Source organism: Watersipora subatra, chromosome 9 (genome assembly GCF_963576615.1).
Source record: "Watersipora subatra chromosome 9, tzWatSuba1.1, whole genome shotgun sequence".
NCBI classification, from domain to species: Eukaryota; Metazoa; Bryozoa; class Gymnolaemata; order Cheilostomatida; family Watersiporidae; genus Watersipora; species Watersipora subatra.
In genome coordinates, this window is record NC_088716.1 from 26,776,640 (window position 1) to 26,794,325 (window position 17,686).

General features: G+C 36.9%; 1 protein-coding gene across 3 annotated transcripts in view; it reads right to left on the reverse strand.

Annotated features, from left to right (window-relative positions):
* Nucleotides 1–17,686, reverse strand: part of LOC137403844 (phytanoyl-CoA dioxygenase domain-containing protein 1-like) — a 29,939-nt gene continuing 12,253 nt past the window's right edge. Inside the window, exons 1-9 of one of the 3 annotated variants that reach the window (XM_068089914.1) lie at nt 14,634–14,751; nt 9,754–9,906; nt 9,468–9,546; nt 8,867–8,914; nt 8,560–8,615; nt 7,193–7,289; nt 5,218–5,277; nt 1,966–2,092; nt 1–165 (exon numbers count right to left, since the gene is read on the reverse strand). In XM_068089914.1, coding sequence (XP_067946015.1) covers nt 117–165; nt 1,966–2,092; nt 5,218–5,277; nt 7,193–7,289; nt 8,560–8,615; nt 8,867–8,914; nt 9,468–9,546; nt 9,754–9,906; nt 14,634–14,666 — 702 coding nt within the window. In that variant the 5' untranslated portion in view covers nt 14,667–14,751 and the 3' untranslated portion in view covers nt 1–116. Of the gene's footprint in view, nt 166–1,965; nt 2,093–5,217; nt 5,278–7,192; nt 7,404–8,559; nt 8,616–8,866; nt 8,915–9,467; nt 9,547–9,753; nt 9,907–14,633; nt 14,752–17,686 lie in introns of those variants that run through there. The other 2 variants (XM_068089912.1, XM_068089913.1) reach the window with 2 other exon arrangements.

A 17,686-nucleotide genomic window follows, 5' to 3' on the forward strand; every position in this document is an offset into this window, starting at 1 on the left:
AAGAGTAAAGCAATAAACAGTTTCAAACAGTATTGCTGATGCAAGTATCATACATAATTAAAAATAAATACAAAAACTTTAAATAAATATACTGTTCAAGATTCAGCTAGTCACTCTTAATTGGAGTACAAGGGGGTAAAGGGAAACTCCTCTGTTGACTGCAGCCTGAAAACAGTACAACAAAAATATTGAAAAATTTGGTAAAGGGTGATTTCAATAACGAATATGATAATGTTTTATGTTGCTTGAAAAAGGTTTGGCAAACTGAAGATGGAAACTCATGTTTAGCCAATCACTTTCTTAGCTAAAACGACGCAATAGCCTTGCCATCAGCATTTGGGGCCTAAGCGATATTTCTGAGTAGAAAACCTTAGTAATTGTATGGATGAGTCTATGGTAGATGTCTGAACAGCATTTCATATATGGGTACGTCTATGACAGTGGGATGAGTAATGTCTGACATAACTCTATGGTGGTAGTGTGAGTAATGCCTTATATATGGTTAACTCTAGGGTGGTAGTGTGAGTAATGTCTTATACATGGTTAACTTTATGGTGGTAGTGTGAGTAATGCCTTATGCATGGTTAACTCTATGGTGGTAGTGTGAGTAATGTCTTAGATATGGTTAACTCTATGGTGGTAGTGTAAGTAATGTCTTATATATGGTTAACTCTATGGTGGTAGTGTGAGTAATGTCTTATACATGGTTAACCCTATAGTGGTAGTGCAAGCAATGTCTTATATATGGTTAACTCTATGGTGTTAGTGTGAGTAATGTCTTATATATGGTTAACTCTATGGTGGTAGTGTGAGTAATGTCTTAGATATGGTTAACTCTATGGTGGTAGTGTGAGTAATGCCTTATGCATGGTTAACTCTATGGTGTTAGTGTGAGTAATGTCTTATATATGGTTAACTCTATGGTGGTAGTGTAAGTAATGTCTTATATATGGTTAACTCTATGGTGGTAGTGTGACTAATGTCTTATATATGGTTAACTTTATGGTGGTAGTGTGAGTAATGCCTTATATATGGTTAACTCTATGGTGGAAGTGTGAGTAATGTCTTATATATGGTTAACTCTATGGTGGTAGTGTGAGTGTTGTTGAAGGGAAACTGTGACCAGCTATGTAATTTGCTTGAAAATAGTTGGCTAGACTGACTAGCCAACAACAGTCTCTTTTTGCACCGTATGCATGATTTGCCTGGCAGGCTCAGTCGACGTTACGAGAGAGGAAGAAAACACCCTCAGGGCAACAGGCTAAGATACTTTACTATTCTATGAAACAGGAAGCCACAGTCAAAAGTGAAATTCGAAGAGATAGAGTTACAACAGAAAGAGTTAGCCATATTGCTAAGATGTTACAAACAGACATCTGATGATTGCTCAGAAATATTCTGCTAACTATACTAGGATGTAATCATACTATAATTGTTGTATATTTATATCCATAGTATTTGATTTTATTATCCTTAATACTTATAGAGAGATCTAGCAATCAGCAGTATTAGCAGTTGTCTTCCCAACTTTGAAAGGTTTAGTAGGTTTTGAGTTGCATTTATTCATCACTATTTCGAAATCTTTTTTATGTAGCCTGAGAGTCAAGAAATACAGTATATGTATATCAGTCTAATCCACACCAGATTTCCTGTCTTGTCTACAGATAACTCTATGGCAATAGCCTAAGTAATGTATGATGTATGAATAACCTATTGACAGTACTCTGAGGAGTCTATAATAAGCATATAAGTTTAAGGTAATGTGGAAGTATTGTATAAAGTGTTGATACCTCTATCAGCATCTACAAAGAAATCTTATACAGAGACCAGTAGTACTCAGTTTATTCAAACTGGCCTATAGTACAATAAACTTGTCAGATATCGGGAGTTGTCAATCCTTTTTAAACTACACAAGTATGAAGGAATACAACTGCTAAGTTTGAGCAAGGTATAAATGAAACAGACCAGTTGTCAGGACTCCAAGTTGTCCCCTCCTGTTCAACAAGGTGCATAGTGTAGGCATTCTTTGGTTCATTTGTCTCGTTGTTGTTATTTTTGTGTACGACAAGTCCGTGGATAAGAACCAAGGATCCTGAATAATGTGAAATATTTCACGAATAAATCTCAGTAAAGTTGCACATCAGCTCCTAACACAAAACCTGCATACATATAGTTAAGCTTACATGCCTATACCAACTATTAGCAAAAATAGAGATGTGAAAGCTGTATACAACTAGAATTATTAAGACGATAAATTTGTCGGAGACGATGTACAATCATAAATCAATTGTACAATTAAAAACAAAAGGAAACATTAGTAAGCTATCATGTAGTATATAGTAAATCATATACATGTATCTAGTTGTTAAAAGAATCTACTATATAAACGGCAATCGTTGTCTGTCTGTTTGATTGAGTGTCCGCCTTATAGAGCGGTCTTTCCTTGTATCGTCGTACGAATTTCGGTCATACGAAGCGAACTGAATTAATATGTGTAGTAACAGTAAATAAATTATAGAGCGGTCTTTCTTTTTCCATTCGGTCGAACGAAGCCAACCGAACTAATATGAATACTAAATATCGTAATTTCGTAATATGGACTATTAGCCGCTACTTTTCTTTGACGATTTGAGCCAAGCGGCTTATATAGAGGTGTGGCGATTCTGTTGTTTTCTTTCACCGCTGGGGCGCATTAACCGAAATCCCCGGTTAGCACGTTTTTTAAACAGCAAATTTTCTGCTGTGTTAAAAAGCGCCTTCCTGAGTTCTGCTGCCTATACAAAGGTGTCTATACAGCTATACAAATGTACTATTTATTAAATAAAATAAATTAACGAGTAGTTATTTACATGCAATTAATATTTACTGCCAACGCGTACCGAGAAGGTCACGTAAACGTTTGTTTCTTGGAGCCACTGGAAAAACGCATTTCTCACCTACTAAATTTCCACATCAAAAAGGTAAGTGTTTCTTATACGATGTTGTATTGTATATGAATTGCCACATCTCCACTACTTAATAACGTTGGATTTGCCGGTGTTCGTGATAGTGGGTCGTGTTCATTTCCTTCAGCAGCCGAGTTACTAATTTTTTTCCAGCTACGAGTAGGCCTACTGTAACTTACTATTACAGAACTTTCACGAGTACTCCGAGGGTTGCGATACGCTATTGTGAAAAGAAAGAGAGCAGCTGCTATCGACTTACTGTCACCCTGCATCAGCCATGACCAGCTATACGTCGCCTGCTCAAAAGTAGGCACACGCCAAAAACTGTTTCTTCATACGCCCGACAGAAAAACCAAAAATGTTGTCTATCCGCAAGTGTTGCGTTGAACTAAGGGAGGGAGAGAAAGGGAGAGAGAGAGGGGGGGAGAAAGGGAGAGAGAGGGAGAGGGGAGAGAGAGGGAGGAGAGGGAGAGAAGGGGAGAGAGAGAGAGGGGGGAAGGGGAGAGGGGGGAGAGAGAGAGAAAGAGGGGGAGAGGGGGAAGAGGGAGAGGGGGAAGAGGGAGGAGAGGAGGAGGGAGAGAAAGGGAGAGGGGGAGAGAGGGAGAGAGGGAGAGAAGGGGGGGAGAGGGAGAGAAGGGGAGAGAGAGGGAGAGCGAGGAGGAGAGGGGGGGAGAGAGAGAGAAAGAAGGAGAGAGAGGGGGAGAGGGGGAAGAGGGAGGGAGAGAGGGAGAGGGGAGAGAGAGAGGGGAGAGACGGAGAGAGGGGAGAGAGGGAGAGAAGGAAATGTAACTGCATATTTGGAGTTGTTTTACAGTATGAAAGCCAACTCTCAATAAACCTTATGCTGCCCGTGAATCTGTTACTGTAGGCGGGTAATGCAGCTAGTGGATAAAATAAAATATCATAACCACATCTCAACTCTAGCAACATCGCTGCATTATCATATTATTAATACTGAATGCTCGACGTTGGCATTCAGCTAAAATTAATATTTTTTATTACCCCTCATTCTGTTGCAAGAGGTAATAAAAAAGTTTTTGCACAGAAGATTTATTTTTAATAAACATATATAACATTTATCATTCTAACTTTTAAATGAAGGTGTTTGTTTATTTCTGTGTATGCTATAGGTTTGATTAAGTTATTGCTATGTATTGCATATACCTATATTTATCGCATTCTTAGGAACACTGGGCACAGATTTTTTTCTTTTAGTACACTAGCAGTCCCATGCGTCATTAAAGATGTAATAATTATGTCCACAATTATTACTTAGCATGGCAAGGTAGCTGCGTGACGTAGTGATTAGCTCGCCTGTCAGCAAAACTAGTGGTTCCTGGTTCAGTTCCAGTGTGAAGCGGTTTTGTCATTCCGAATTGCAATTGCTATATATGGATATATGACAAACAAACCAACAACCACTTAGATTTATATATAAATTATATCTGTAATTGAATATCTTAAGTTTAACTGATTGTAGGGACTCGGACAGAACAATTTTGAATTGGCTTTGTGCGCAGTACGAACAGAGTCAATTCTGAACAAAAACAATAAAATTCTTTTGTGTCTACTATCACGGAGAACTTTGTTATACAATTGATAACAAACAAAGTTAATCTTCATCCATATTCTATTTGTAAGTTGAAATCATCGAATGTTGGATATAATATTTTCATAAGGATATACTGTATTTTGATTAATTCATTCTAGAGCAAAAAGAAATAATTCAAATAATTGTACATAATATGAAAGCATTAAAACATGCATTATATATATAACTATGCAAAAACTGATTATAAAAACCTAAATTATGTTGTCTGTATTTTGTTTTGTTTACTATAGGAGCACATGTTGACTTTGGTTGACTAAACGGCTTTATTTGTTCTATAAATAATCCGGGCAAAATCAGGTAGACTACAATATGTAAGACAATATGTGTATATACTTATTGCTAGTAAAAATATGCTTTTATTGTTACCTTAGAAACATGTAGATAGAAGTGTAGAGTCAATGATGTCATAAAAATACATAGCCTAAATTTCTGATACCGTTATATAACTTACGCATTTCTTGTTTAATATGTTTCTAATATATTTACAATTAATTTCAGCTTTATCACTTTTACTTACAAAAATGTGATGTTTCAAGTCAAGATAAATATTTACTCAATTTTTCCTTGTATAGCAAATTATTTGCACATGTATGTAGGGATGATTGCAAGTTGAGGCAAGACTGCAATTGTCGAATTAAGGAAGCCCACACACAGACTAACCTTTTTTTGCTAGACAAGGAGTAAATTTACTTGCATCTGCACCGAGTCTACGATCACCACCTACAATCATCACAGAACTTATCAACAACAGAACGGTGTTGAGTTAAACATATCAATCCATTTCATCTTATTCTTTCACATTAGAAAGCTCAGGCTTGCCTGTCAAAGCAAATTACCTTTAACGATTTACCTCATCATATCATAACATATCCGTTTGATTGTAGCAGAATCTAGAATCTAAATAAACACATGTATTAACATATAAATATTATATACCTAAATGACATAAAAAAATGCCTATACTATAAGAAATCAGAATTGGTGATTGAGGACCATGGTGAGAGTAAAGCTACAATGGTAAGAGTAAAGCTACCATGGTGAGAGTAAAGCTACCATGGTGAGAGTAAAGCTACCATGGTGAGAGTAAAGCTACAATGGTGAGAGTAAAGCTACCATGGTGAGAGTAAAGCTACAATGGTGAGAGTAAAGCTACAATGGTGAGAGTAAAGCTACCATGGTGAGAGTAAAGCTACCATGGTGAGAGCAAAGCTACAATGGTGAGAGTAAAGCTACCATGGTGAGAGTAAAGCTACAATGGTGAGAGTAAAGCTACCATGGTGAGAGTAAAGCTACAATGGTGAGAGTAAAGCTACAATGGTGAGAGTAAAGCTACCATGGTGAGAGTGGAGCTACAATGGTGAGAGCAAAGCTACCACGGTGAGAGTAAAGATACAATGGTGAGAGTAAAGCTACCATGGTGAGAGTAAAGCTACCATGGTGAGAATAAAGCTAGAATGGTGAGAGTAAAGCTACAATGGTGAGAGTAAAGCTACAATGGTGAGAGTGGAGCTACCATGGTCCTTATATTCAGGGAATCAGACTGCAAATTAACCCAGTAACGCTGATTAAATATACAGGCAGAAATTAATCCAATTATGTTTGTGTGGAACAGCCACCAGGTGAACATACAAGAGCAAGATTACCTACTGAAATCACAACATAATATCGTCATGATTTTAGTGTAGATAACATGACAAATCTTATAATTAAAATTTAACAAATACTGACTATCGGCTAGTACTGAAGTTTTTATAATGGCCGCAAGCGATTATGCCATGGCTATGCTACCGTTAAATTTGGAATTATCTTCTTTTTTTTTTTTTTTTGAGCAATATTTATTGTGGTAATCAATAGTCATATTTTACAATATGTTTTCCACAAGGTACCACGGCAAGTAAACTAACTAAAAAGCGGTGTACAACAAAAAAATAAAAAGGACCGCAAAGAAACTATAGTCTAACTAAAAAACTAGTGAATAGTCTAACTAATATAATAATATTAGAACTGAATGCATAAAATATGTAGAACACAAGCTTGAGGATTGATATGAGTATTGTTTAAACAAAAAGTGGACAAATAATAGCTCAGTGAAAATAGTATACAAATATATGACAAGTTTTCTAGTCATGAAAACAAAGTGTAATATGAAATGGTTAAAATAGGTAAGGCTAAATGGTGAATGGTATTATTGGTCAGAGGATAGTAGGTGTAGTTTGAGTTTTGTTTTAAAAGATTGCAGAAGAAGAGTTCTTAAATGAGTGAAGAGATTATTAAATGAATTTAGCAGGTTACTGTTGAGTTTGTTGTGGTTTATGGCACTAGGTAATTTGAATCTGTTTCTGGTTTTGTGACTATGGTTTATGGTTTGAAAGCTATAGAAAATTCTTCCCATTTATGTTCACACAATATTAAACAAAAAAAACTTATGTAATCGATATATGACCGAGGTACATTGTTGAATAGGCAATACTAAAATATTAGTAACCTGTAGTTGCTGGTGAGCAGAATTAACTATAAATATCTTCACTGGCTATGTCAGGAGAATTCGTATGACAGTCTATAGTTGCTAACCTACCTATTATGACTTTGTACACGACAGCAACAGCGTACTTTGAGCACCCAGATGTTAACTTACTTTTCCTGTGTGACTCGGGTATAAACCACATGCATCCTGTTTCCTCATTGGCATCATCGAGAGCGAGAAAGAGACCACAGAGCTTCATAGGTTCCATCTGCAAGTAAGTGCCATCCCGGTGATCATCATGAGCCCCAGATCCAGGATTATTGAACAAGTAGACACTCTCCGGAATCACAGGTTGTTTGTATCCAAGATCGTGAGCCAAAGACTACAACATGTTTCATAGGAACATGACACAACTGATCATTGCTAAGCAACCACTGTAGTGCTACCAGATCCATCAACTGTGACTTTATCAGTTTATTGTTTAATTTGGTATAACATATACAATAAAATGTTTATGCAAATAAATTTATGTTTAAAAAAAAAGTGATAAGGTGTTGACTGAAGCCTAGTAGAGGGGAAACGACAGGTTTTGGTTAGATTTTTAGATAAGCAACAGGAAGGGCATCCACCCTTAAATTGCTCTCTTCTCTCTATTCCTTTCCGTTCCAAATCAACAATGCAGATTACTGCAGTGGCTACTTGGAATATTTTTTATTTGCTGAAACCTGCTTTATTCAGCGATAAGATGGGACACAAATAAACAGGCAGTCATGTTGGGTGCTAAAGATACTCTTTCCAAAGTAGGAGAACTCAACATAACAGGTCTTTAGCTCAACCACTCCCATAGAATAATATGAAAACCTAACCACTGAATTAAACATGAATTATTAAATTAAATCAATTTTAATTAGCAAATCTGCAGACAAATGTCAAAGAAGAAAGAAGGAAGAGGAAAGCAAGTATCAAGATGCTATAAATAAATAAGGTAGAACAACTCCAAGAAACATAAACAGCTCTACAACAATTCATGATATATAAACTTATCACAATGTAACGCTGGCATTAGCTGCTGTGATAACTGTTCCACAGTCTCTATCTATTTTCTATATATATATCTAAATCTCAAAGTCCATTGTTCGGTCTGTCCAGCTATAGCTATTAAAATCTAGAAATAAAAGATTGGCTTCGTGCTGGATTTGATCTCGGAACCTCCCATTCACCAGGCGATAAACCAACCCATTGAGCTACGCCAGATGCAATTAATTCTTTTAACGACGAGTCAATGTGTAAGTTAAAATATGCATAGCACTCTGCATTTCGGCGCAACATCACTAAAGCTTGTTCTCATGGCTCTTATTAGTAAGTTTAGCAATAACAGCTTACTCAAATTAGCCATTGGCAATGTGCCAGGCTAATGGCAGGTAGCAGGTAACTACACCACTTGCCACTGTTTATAAGCTGTTTGTAATAGCCATGCAATTTCTAAAATTCTAAACATGAATCAATATAATGATGATTACCTCAAGCAGGTTACATACCTTCATTTTGTTACTGAAAGAGAATCTCTTGAAGACTTCATTATGCCAGTGAAGAGCTAAAACAACAACACTAGTCATTTTAAGGGTAGAATTATATGATCAGTGCCTGAGGAGCAATATTCATATCTTAGACTTTGAGCAATTAGCCAGAACGATATGAAGTAGGTTGTCTGACAGGGTTGTCATCACTCGCATCTATTCAAAGCACACTTTTAGTTACTGTTAGCTATTTTTTACTTTTAAGTTTGTTTAAAATATCTGTCTTTATTCCTAGTCTTTGTCCATAATCTTAGACTAAAAAACTTACCGAGTGCAACCTTGCAGATACTGCGATCTTTGGGCACTGTCAGAGTACCTAGAATATGAGATACTGGTGTAATACCCCGAATATAACATCGTGGAATATCCTAGATAGCCATCAGGGGGTATTCCAGTTGAACATCATGGAATCTTCTATTTCACACAGTTACTAGCTGTTTACACAACTATTACCAAATAAGAGGTCAGCTTACTGATAATAGTATAGTTTAAATCAATATGAGGATAACATATTTACTGCTTATTAGAAATCTTTAAACATTTTTTAATTGTAGTTTGAGCAAAAACAGCTTTTCATTTCGTCGTGTTTTCACATCATTGTAACAGCAAATATTAATTGATTCAGTTTATGTTTAAGAGTGACATGTTCATGGTTAACAACATGATATGCTCACTTCAAAATAGCCCATCAATTGCACAATATAGTGATCTTGGGACAAAAATGTAAAAATGGTTGTGTGTTCGAATTAGCTTTGTACCATATAGTGAAGGAATTTCGAATTTCCTCAACTGATGACAGCAGCAACAGACAGTGGTAGCATCTCTGACCAGAACTACATGTACAGTAAGTGTAAACAGAGTTTACCCACCATCTTCTTTCAAAGCATCCTTCTCAAAGAAATACCTCACTTTTCCAGCACTTTTAAAAAAGTAGTCCCATTTAGAAGCCTATAATGCAAACACGGATTAATGAATAAAAACAATGCGATTGTGTAATTGAAATACAGTAGTGGGAAGCCAACTCCTCTGAAACACTAGTCAGGGGTATTAAAATAAGCTTGTTTGCGATGAGGAAAAACCAAATTGTCATGTAATTTGTAATATTAGCGAACAGCTTAAACCACCCTAGTTTCATAAGGCGTTTCAGGAATTTACCTCAAACTTTTCCTCATCACTAGAAGAGAACACAGCCATATGCTCTGCAGTAATCTCTAATTCGTTCAAAACTCGATACATCTCAGCTTTCATCTCATCACACTCTTCATTAGTAGCAAAATCTTTAATAACTGCATATCCTTTGGATTCGAACTGCAATCGATAACATAAAGCTCCAGTTCTGATTAGCCAAGTGACAACAATACACGTTTATTGATATTATGAAGTTATATACCTACTACTGAATGACCGGCGTTGCATGGGTAATAACAAAGTTTTTGCACAGAAAATTTATTTTTAATCAAGATGTAATATTCTAATTTTTAAATGAAGGCATTTTTTTGTGTTTGTTATAAATTTAATTGGGTTTACGCTATATGTGCATATATTACATATAGGCCTACATATATTTATGGCATTTGGGGAAGTATTTTCTGGGCACATTTTTCTTTTAGTAGTTCAATCGTGCTAGGTGATGCGTGAGTATGATTAACTACGGTATTTACTATTAAAGATTGGCGGGTGTAATAAGTATATATACAATTATTCCATTGTACGGCAACTAGGCCGCGTGGTGTAATGGACGGCATGCCTGCCTGCAGAATCGGGGTTTTTGAGTTCAATTCCAGTGTGCAGCAGTCTTCCTTTTTAAGCCACTATCGCTATAACTGGACACGAGGACCAACAAACGACAAACCCTGAGATTAATATTTATAGAATCTCCGACAGAAAACAAAATGTTGAGTATTTTTAGCAAAAGAAGATCTTGCTTATGGCACCAATCATATCAGCTGATCAAAGTACTCGGATGAGCCTCACAAAACCAGTAGCATCATAAGTACGACAAACTAGAAACATGTTTATAGAAAACTAGGAATTGTGTTTGTTTTGTATTCTGGTTCTGGTGTACAGACCAGTTTGTTAGAGCAGTAACCAATAATTAGTAATTTATGGTAAACTTGTAACTGTAAAGTAGTAAATTATAAAATGTGTTAATAAAAGCTTTCTTTGTTCTTTGGCATCATGATTTATTTCTCCTTTATAGTTTGGCAGTTAGTTCCATTCTGATGGTAGCCCAGCAGACTAATCTGAATAGTCGATTTAGCACCCTCCCTTCCACCAGTAGTGATCATTCTGAGAATTGAAATTCAACCTGTTGTCTTTAGATAAAGCGCTAAGCAATGAAGAATTTTTGAAAAATAATGGTAGTCGTTGATATGTCAAAAATGCTTTTTTGCGCCCTTAGCAATGAAAGTAATTAATACTTGGTAAGAAACACAAAGCTTTTTCTTATCTATTGTCACTACTAATTGCAACTTGGAAATTAAGCAAGTGTTCGGTAGGCTCCTTCAGGGCGCAAGAGACTTGCTCAAAGAGAGTGACAGTCACGATTGCATGGCTGACAGGACTCGGCTGCCGTTCTATGGGGTTGTGCGACTGCCGATACGACTCCGGAATGTGAAGACCAAAGAGCCTTTGTGGTGAGTAACATCAGTGAAAATGTCATCTTGGGGATTCCATTTCTGGTGGCCCTCCAGTGTGCTATAGAGTTTCAGCAGCTCGTGGTTTCCATCGTAAAGCAATCGTTGACTTGTACAGATAGACACTTTACAGATAGGCTATCACTTAACAAAGCACAAGTGGTGCGAGATATGGTGTTGTCAGCCTGGACTGAGAAATCAGTTCCATGTCGGGTCACCACCCAAAGTCACTAGCCATTTAGGCTGATAGAGTTCTTCAAGCTGTCACCTGATGGCTACGAGCTTGAACTGGCCAGGACCAAAGGAAAATGTAGTCACGCAGTGCCTGAAACTAGCCAAACAGCCTCTACGGCTTTCAGCTGGCACCGCATACACTGGAGTGAATAATACCCAGTGAATGAGGAACTGCCTCTCTTCAGCTCGGGTTTTAAAGCTTGAATCGTGAAAGCGCCAGAGGCAAAACCACTTCGAGAACCTGATCTTGGCAGCGAAAAAAAAATTCACGGTGTTGGGACAAGCTGAACGATTAGCAAAGCTACCAACTAGCTAACAGAGCACATGCAGCACAGGTGAAGGAGACTTGGGTTGGATTTTCAAGGTGGAACACACCAGTTCGCTAAAGAGGATAAATCAGCCTATGCGTCAACCTCTCCACCAGCTTGGACCAGAGAAGGAGGCTGAGGCAGAAGGCTAGGTGCAAGAACTCTTCAGCAAGGGGCTCATTGAGTTTTCTGGAGGCGCCTGGAATTGACCAGTCATGTTAGACCGGAAGAAGAATGGGAAGTGATGATTTTGCATTACCGCCGGTTGAACACAGTCACAGAACAGTACACTTATCACTTTTCCCGGATCAATGATAGTCTCGATGTCTTCTCTGGCAGCAAGTTTTTCAGCGCACCGAATCTGGTCAGAAGCTACTGGCAAATGCCTTTGCAACCCACTTCTGGTTTATGGAAAAAGCCATTTGGACTCACCATCTAGAGTCCTTCATCAGCTACCTTCTGGAGGCTGAGGAAGGCCGTGAAAACCTTCCTCAGCCACCTTCTGGAGGCTGAGGAAGGCCGTGAAAACCTTCCGACCATATTTCTATGAGTGGCAGTTTCTGCTCCAAGCCACCCGTTCTTCACTTCGCTAGCTGCGCAGGAGACAGGAACCATTCAACCAGGTGGCAAGATAGTTGGAAATTTTAGTAGAGTTTTAGTATACACTTGAGCACTGGGCCGGGTTGTGCCATAGGAAGGTTGATGGGCTCAGCCGACAGAGTTGTGAAGACTGCAGTCAGTGTGAGCTCATTGAGCTAAGATATGGCGGGTCCATCGCCAGTGTCAGAGGTTGCCAGGAACACGGCAACATATTTATGATATATAACATATCTATTTACCATATACATTTGTGATATATATATATATCTTTGTCCTTGTGCTCAAGGGGTTTGGTTTTACATCCGGTGTCGATTAGGAACTCTGGCTTCTCGAGGAGGAAATAACTCATGGAATGGGGCCGATCCAGAACCTGTGCCCAATGGGTTCAGTACCGTGCCTCCAGAGGCAAAATCCTTGGTGTCAGGCACTCCTGAATCTTCTGGGGCAAACATGTTTTGGTTAAGAGTGTAACTTTTATTGGCCATTTTAACCTTTTGTAATTAATTTTATTGTTTAGAATTTTGTTAGCTGTTCATTTTATTTGTTGGACTTCAAGAATAAAGAAGTAACTTTTCCTTGTAAATATTAGTATTGCTTACAATAGTTTAACACCTTCACCTGTACCTGAACCAGTAATAATCAAATTAGTTCCCACGTGACAAAGCAAAAGTACACAAAATTAACATAGTCAAAATAAAATGACAAAGCAAATTTAACGATGGTGTTGTGTGTGGATTCCGATTAATTATGCATAACATAATTTCTTCATGGCCACCCATGACAGTTTATCTAACTCGCTGGCTAATTTTTTCATGCTTGACTGATCCTGCACGCAGCCAATTAGTGATAGCTTAACAAACTGTCTAGTCGTGCTAGTGAATTCAGCTGGCTCTTCTGGCTGCCATCACACAATAAGTCATCTTATACTAGATCTAGTACTAACATCTAGCCCTAACAACTAGAGTAATTTGTTGTATGGAAATACTGCGAAAACAGTATACCAATAGGGAATGCAGCCAGACCACAGACCATGCATACAAGCAGCAAGACGCCTAAAAGATGTCAAAAAATACAATAATTGGAAGTGTCTAAAGAAAATTAGAAACTTCAGAATTGGAAGAAATCAGTCATGGAAGCTGCATCAACACCGCCTGTGGAAACTAACAAAGGGAAGTGGAAGCAATTAAACCTATCAACCAACATCACCAGAAAACCACCAGAGAAAGATTAGTGACGAATCAAATGAGTACACACATATATATCTGCTACCCCTGTCAAACATGACCTAGATACCAGGAGTAAGTCACAAGCTCTACCCTACACGCCGAAATCACGTGCACCAGCTGAAAACTTACGCAAACAAGATACCTTCGCACGCTTGACAGAAAGTATTGAACCTTAACACTCAGCCTACACCCACAGGCTAACCATCCCATATGCCAGACATCTATAAAAGAGAACAGCTCCAATGACTCAGCATCTCTATCCCCATCTTTCTCTATTCCTGAGAACCTTGGAAGCTCTCCCTCTGCCCGCTGAGGAGCCTCTCTCTTCTCTACCGACGGAGCCTCCTTCTTTTTCATCAGCTGAGCCTCTTCTACACTACTATCTCAACTACCTATCTCTACATATAAGGACTGCCATGACTCTCATCTGACTATCGAAACTCGCAGCCGCATGGGCCGAGCCAAGCAAACACGGACGACCGTTTGAGAAAGGATGTAACTTTCATTAGCTATTTTAACCTTTTGTGATTAATATTATTGTTTAAAATTTTGTTTAAACAATTGTCTATTTCAATTATTTGACATATAGAATAAAGAAGTAACTTTTACTGGTAAATTACAGCATTACTTACAATAGCTTGACACCTTCACTTGTACCTGAACCAGTAATAATCAAATTAATTTCTACAAGCTAAGTAAAAGTGCACACACTAAACATAGTCAAAATAAAATAATATGACAAGCAAATTCAACACTGATGTTTTGTGTGGATTCGGATTAGTTATGCATGACATAATTTCTCCACTACCACTCATAACAAATTGTTCACCATCAGTTTAAGTCGTGATTAGTTTTGTTACAAACTTAGTGCAGCAACTAACTAAACGTGATAAGCAGCATATTTTAGAACACCACGCAAAATATGGTTTTATTTGCAGTAAAATGGAATACTTTAAGTTATGAATATATTGCAAAACAAACAGATAGCTAAAATGAGCTCATGTCAACGAGCCTCTCAAACGATGTTATACCTCGTCAACCCAGTTTGGATTCGTGTTAGCCATTTTAAGCGTCGACTTGTAATGTAGACTAATTATGGTGGCCTATGGTGTGAGTGTATTATTGAGTCTTTCGATCTCACGTTTGCGCGGGTGCCAGAGATTACGCCTACAAGTGATTTTGCCTACAGGAGATTACGTCTACAAGTGATTTTGCCTACAGGAGATTACGTCTACAAGTGATTTTGCCTACAGGAGATTACGTCTACAAGCTGATAGACTATGCCTACGATCTAGGATATTGCCCCTACTTTAATTCTGTGAATTGTGATGCAGAAAATTACGAATGGCATGATGAATGCATGTTATGAACGTGTGTTGATGTATTTTATCATGTAAATTATTTTTTATATCAAATCCTATAATCATCCATATATCAAATCCTTGCAAATATATAAATTTAATTCGAGTTGATTATTGGGAACCATGGTTATTTAACAGCCATTTATTTGAAATAAACCGTGTTATTGAAGTTAAAACCACATTTTTATTGAATTATTAAGCAAAAAACAAGCGTATGTATTTTTGAAGTTGTTACTCTTGTACATACAGACACATGTCAATAACTGAGTATTTCTATGTTATCAGCAGCCCATCACTAAAAGTGATCAATGGTTATTGGTAAATATATCATTTCATAACTTTGGAGTTGTTTTTTATCTCCTATTGCATACCATTATGTTTCACTTTTACATGGAGCCTCCCTCACAGCCGGTTGAGATCACCCTTGGGTACATATGCATATATACAGAGTAAATTACAAATACAAGTTATATGATTTACAATAGTGTCATCCATCATAAATGAGCAAAAGAAGGCTCTCATAAAAATTTGATTTTTCTGCATATAACCTGTTATTTCACTTTGATACAAAAGAAATTATTTACTAAACAATATTGTTTTAGCAAGAAAAAATATGATATATAAAGAGCCAACTCTAAATTAACAAAAAGACCACAAAACAATTAAGCACGTTTGATAAAATTATGCTAAAGCGGCCATAGCCTCAACCACATTGTAATGCTGTAATAAATATCTTTGAAATGAAGTAAAAACCCATTTCTCAATCTCCTTGCATGGCTACTATAACTGCTCTTTCTCTTTAGCTTTGCTATATAATAAGCATACATTAAAAGACTATTTCGAAGTGAATATCATTTAGACTTATACAAAATTACTCACTTTTGTATAATTTGGAGGAATTGGGCTACTTTTGTACACACAACAGTTCATATGCTAAGTACACATTCTTGCAGTATTTTTACTCGCTGAAGTTTTCCTATTTCATCAATTGAATCAATAGATAGATTATAAGTTTAGGATTGATTCTGCAAAAAAATACAATCATCCAGTTACAGATTTATTTGCTCCATTTTCTCATTCATCACATATAAGCACCATCATGTCAGTGATACATCTTGAAATGGTAGAATCTGTACTTGTACTAGTATTTGTTCAATAACGTATGTATCGTCATAGCACCCTATCTTCTGACTGTCATCATTCTTTCTCAATCGACTTTCAATGTTCTACAAAGTAGAGTAGAAGGTCATGAAAAAGCAATATATTTTTTGAGAATATTAGAAAGTATGATAATGCAATTTACTTTCTCTAGCTCGATACATCAGAAACCCAACACTGAGCGGATAAGATAATTTGCACAGAGAACAAATGCAAGATTTTTGCAAGATACAGAACAAATCAACTTAAGCTAGGTTATAGGTATAATATTCTAAAATGTTCAAACAGTAATATAATGATTAAACTTTTGCTTCATTTTTGTGAGCCAAAAGCCCTGCTAATCATTGTATGAGCTAGTTTAGCCTGTTTAGACTAGCTTTAAGAAAGGAGTCGTGTGTTCAACAACAGCAAAACTCTAACAGACAACTCCCAAATCGCTTGTTGAGAGAGTCTAGAGCTATTTTTGTGCCTGCTACATATTGCATAAAACGATGCTTGGTAGGCTAAGAAACGAGGTATTAAGGGACTCCATGCGAGTGCCGAGAAAGTGGCCGAAGATGAACTGACAACTTAGCTGATAACACAAAGCCTCAACAGCTACACAAGACAAAGCTCCCATGCTGCAACAAGATTTATGCTCTCTTGAATCTTGAGCCAAAATTTGGCACATGAAATTTAATCCACAAAAGTATTACCATCTTTCTATTGGCAGTCGTCTTTGCCGATGGATACAAATAACTTTCTCATCTTATATGATCACCATCTTCAAAGTGTGACTTCTAATCCTTATTTTGTGGTAGAGTTGCAGAATGATCTGAAATTTAATCAACATATTTTTAAAATTGAATCCAAGAGCAATTAATCGGCATGCTTACAATGGTTCTGAAAGATGCAGATCAAAAGACAAGAAAGATAGCTGATACTTCACGAGTTAGACCTGGTCCTGAGTATGGCTGCATGGTTTGGGACCTTTACCTTACAAAGGATATTACTTTACTAAAGTGAACTCAAAACGCTGCACTGAGATTTTTGTATAGACAAAAAAGCAGAGTTAGTTTTCTTCAACTATGAGAAATTAATTATTTTGAAACCTTGAAAGACAGATGAGTTAAACTTTGTCTTAATGTTTTTAGTAAAATTCTGGGTGGTGATATTGACTTATTGATCAGGACCAATATCAATATACCAATATTGACATTGGTCCCATTCGCTACCTGGGACTTGTAATTTAGATGTTGCGTACAAAGCTTCATACATGGAAAATGGTAGCATACACCCTGCTACACGGTATTGGCGTTTCATAATTTACAGTTTTAGACTAATTGTACTGCTCAGAGGATGAATTTTTTAATGTAATGTTACTTATCACAATTAGCCATTCCAAGACAAACAGTTTTAACTCATGATTCAACCTTTCGATCAATCAACCTTGCTTGCAACACAAAATAATAAAACCATTACATAATTATATGTAATATATATTATGTATATGGTATAATATACCAAAGATATAATATTACTACTACTATGTATATATTAGCAATGCATAAGACATTGCTAAAACA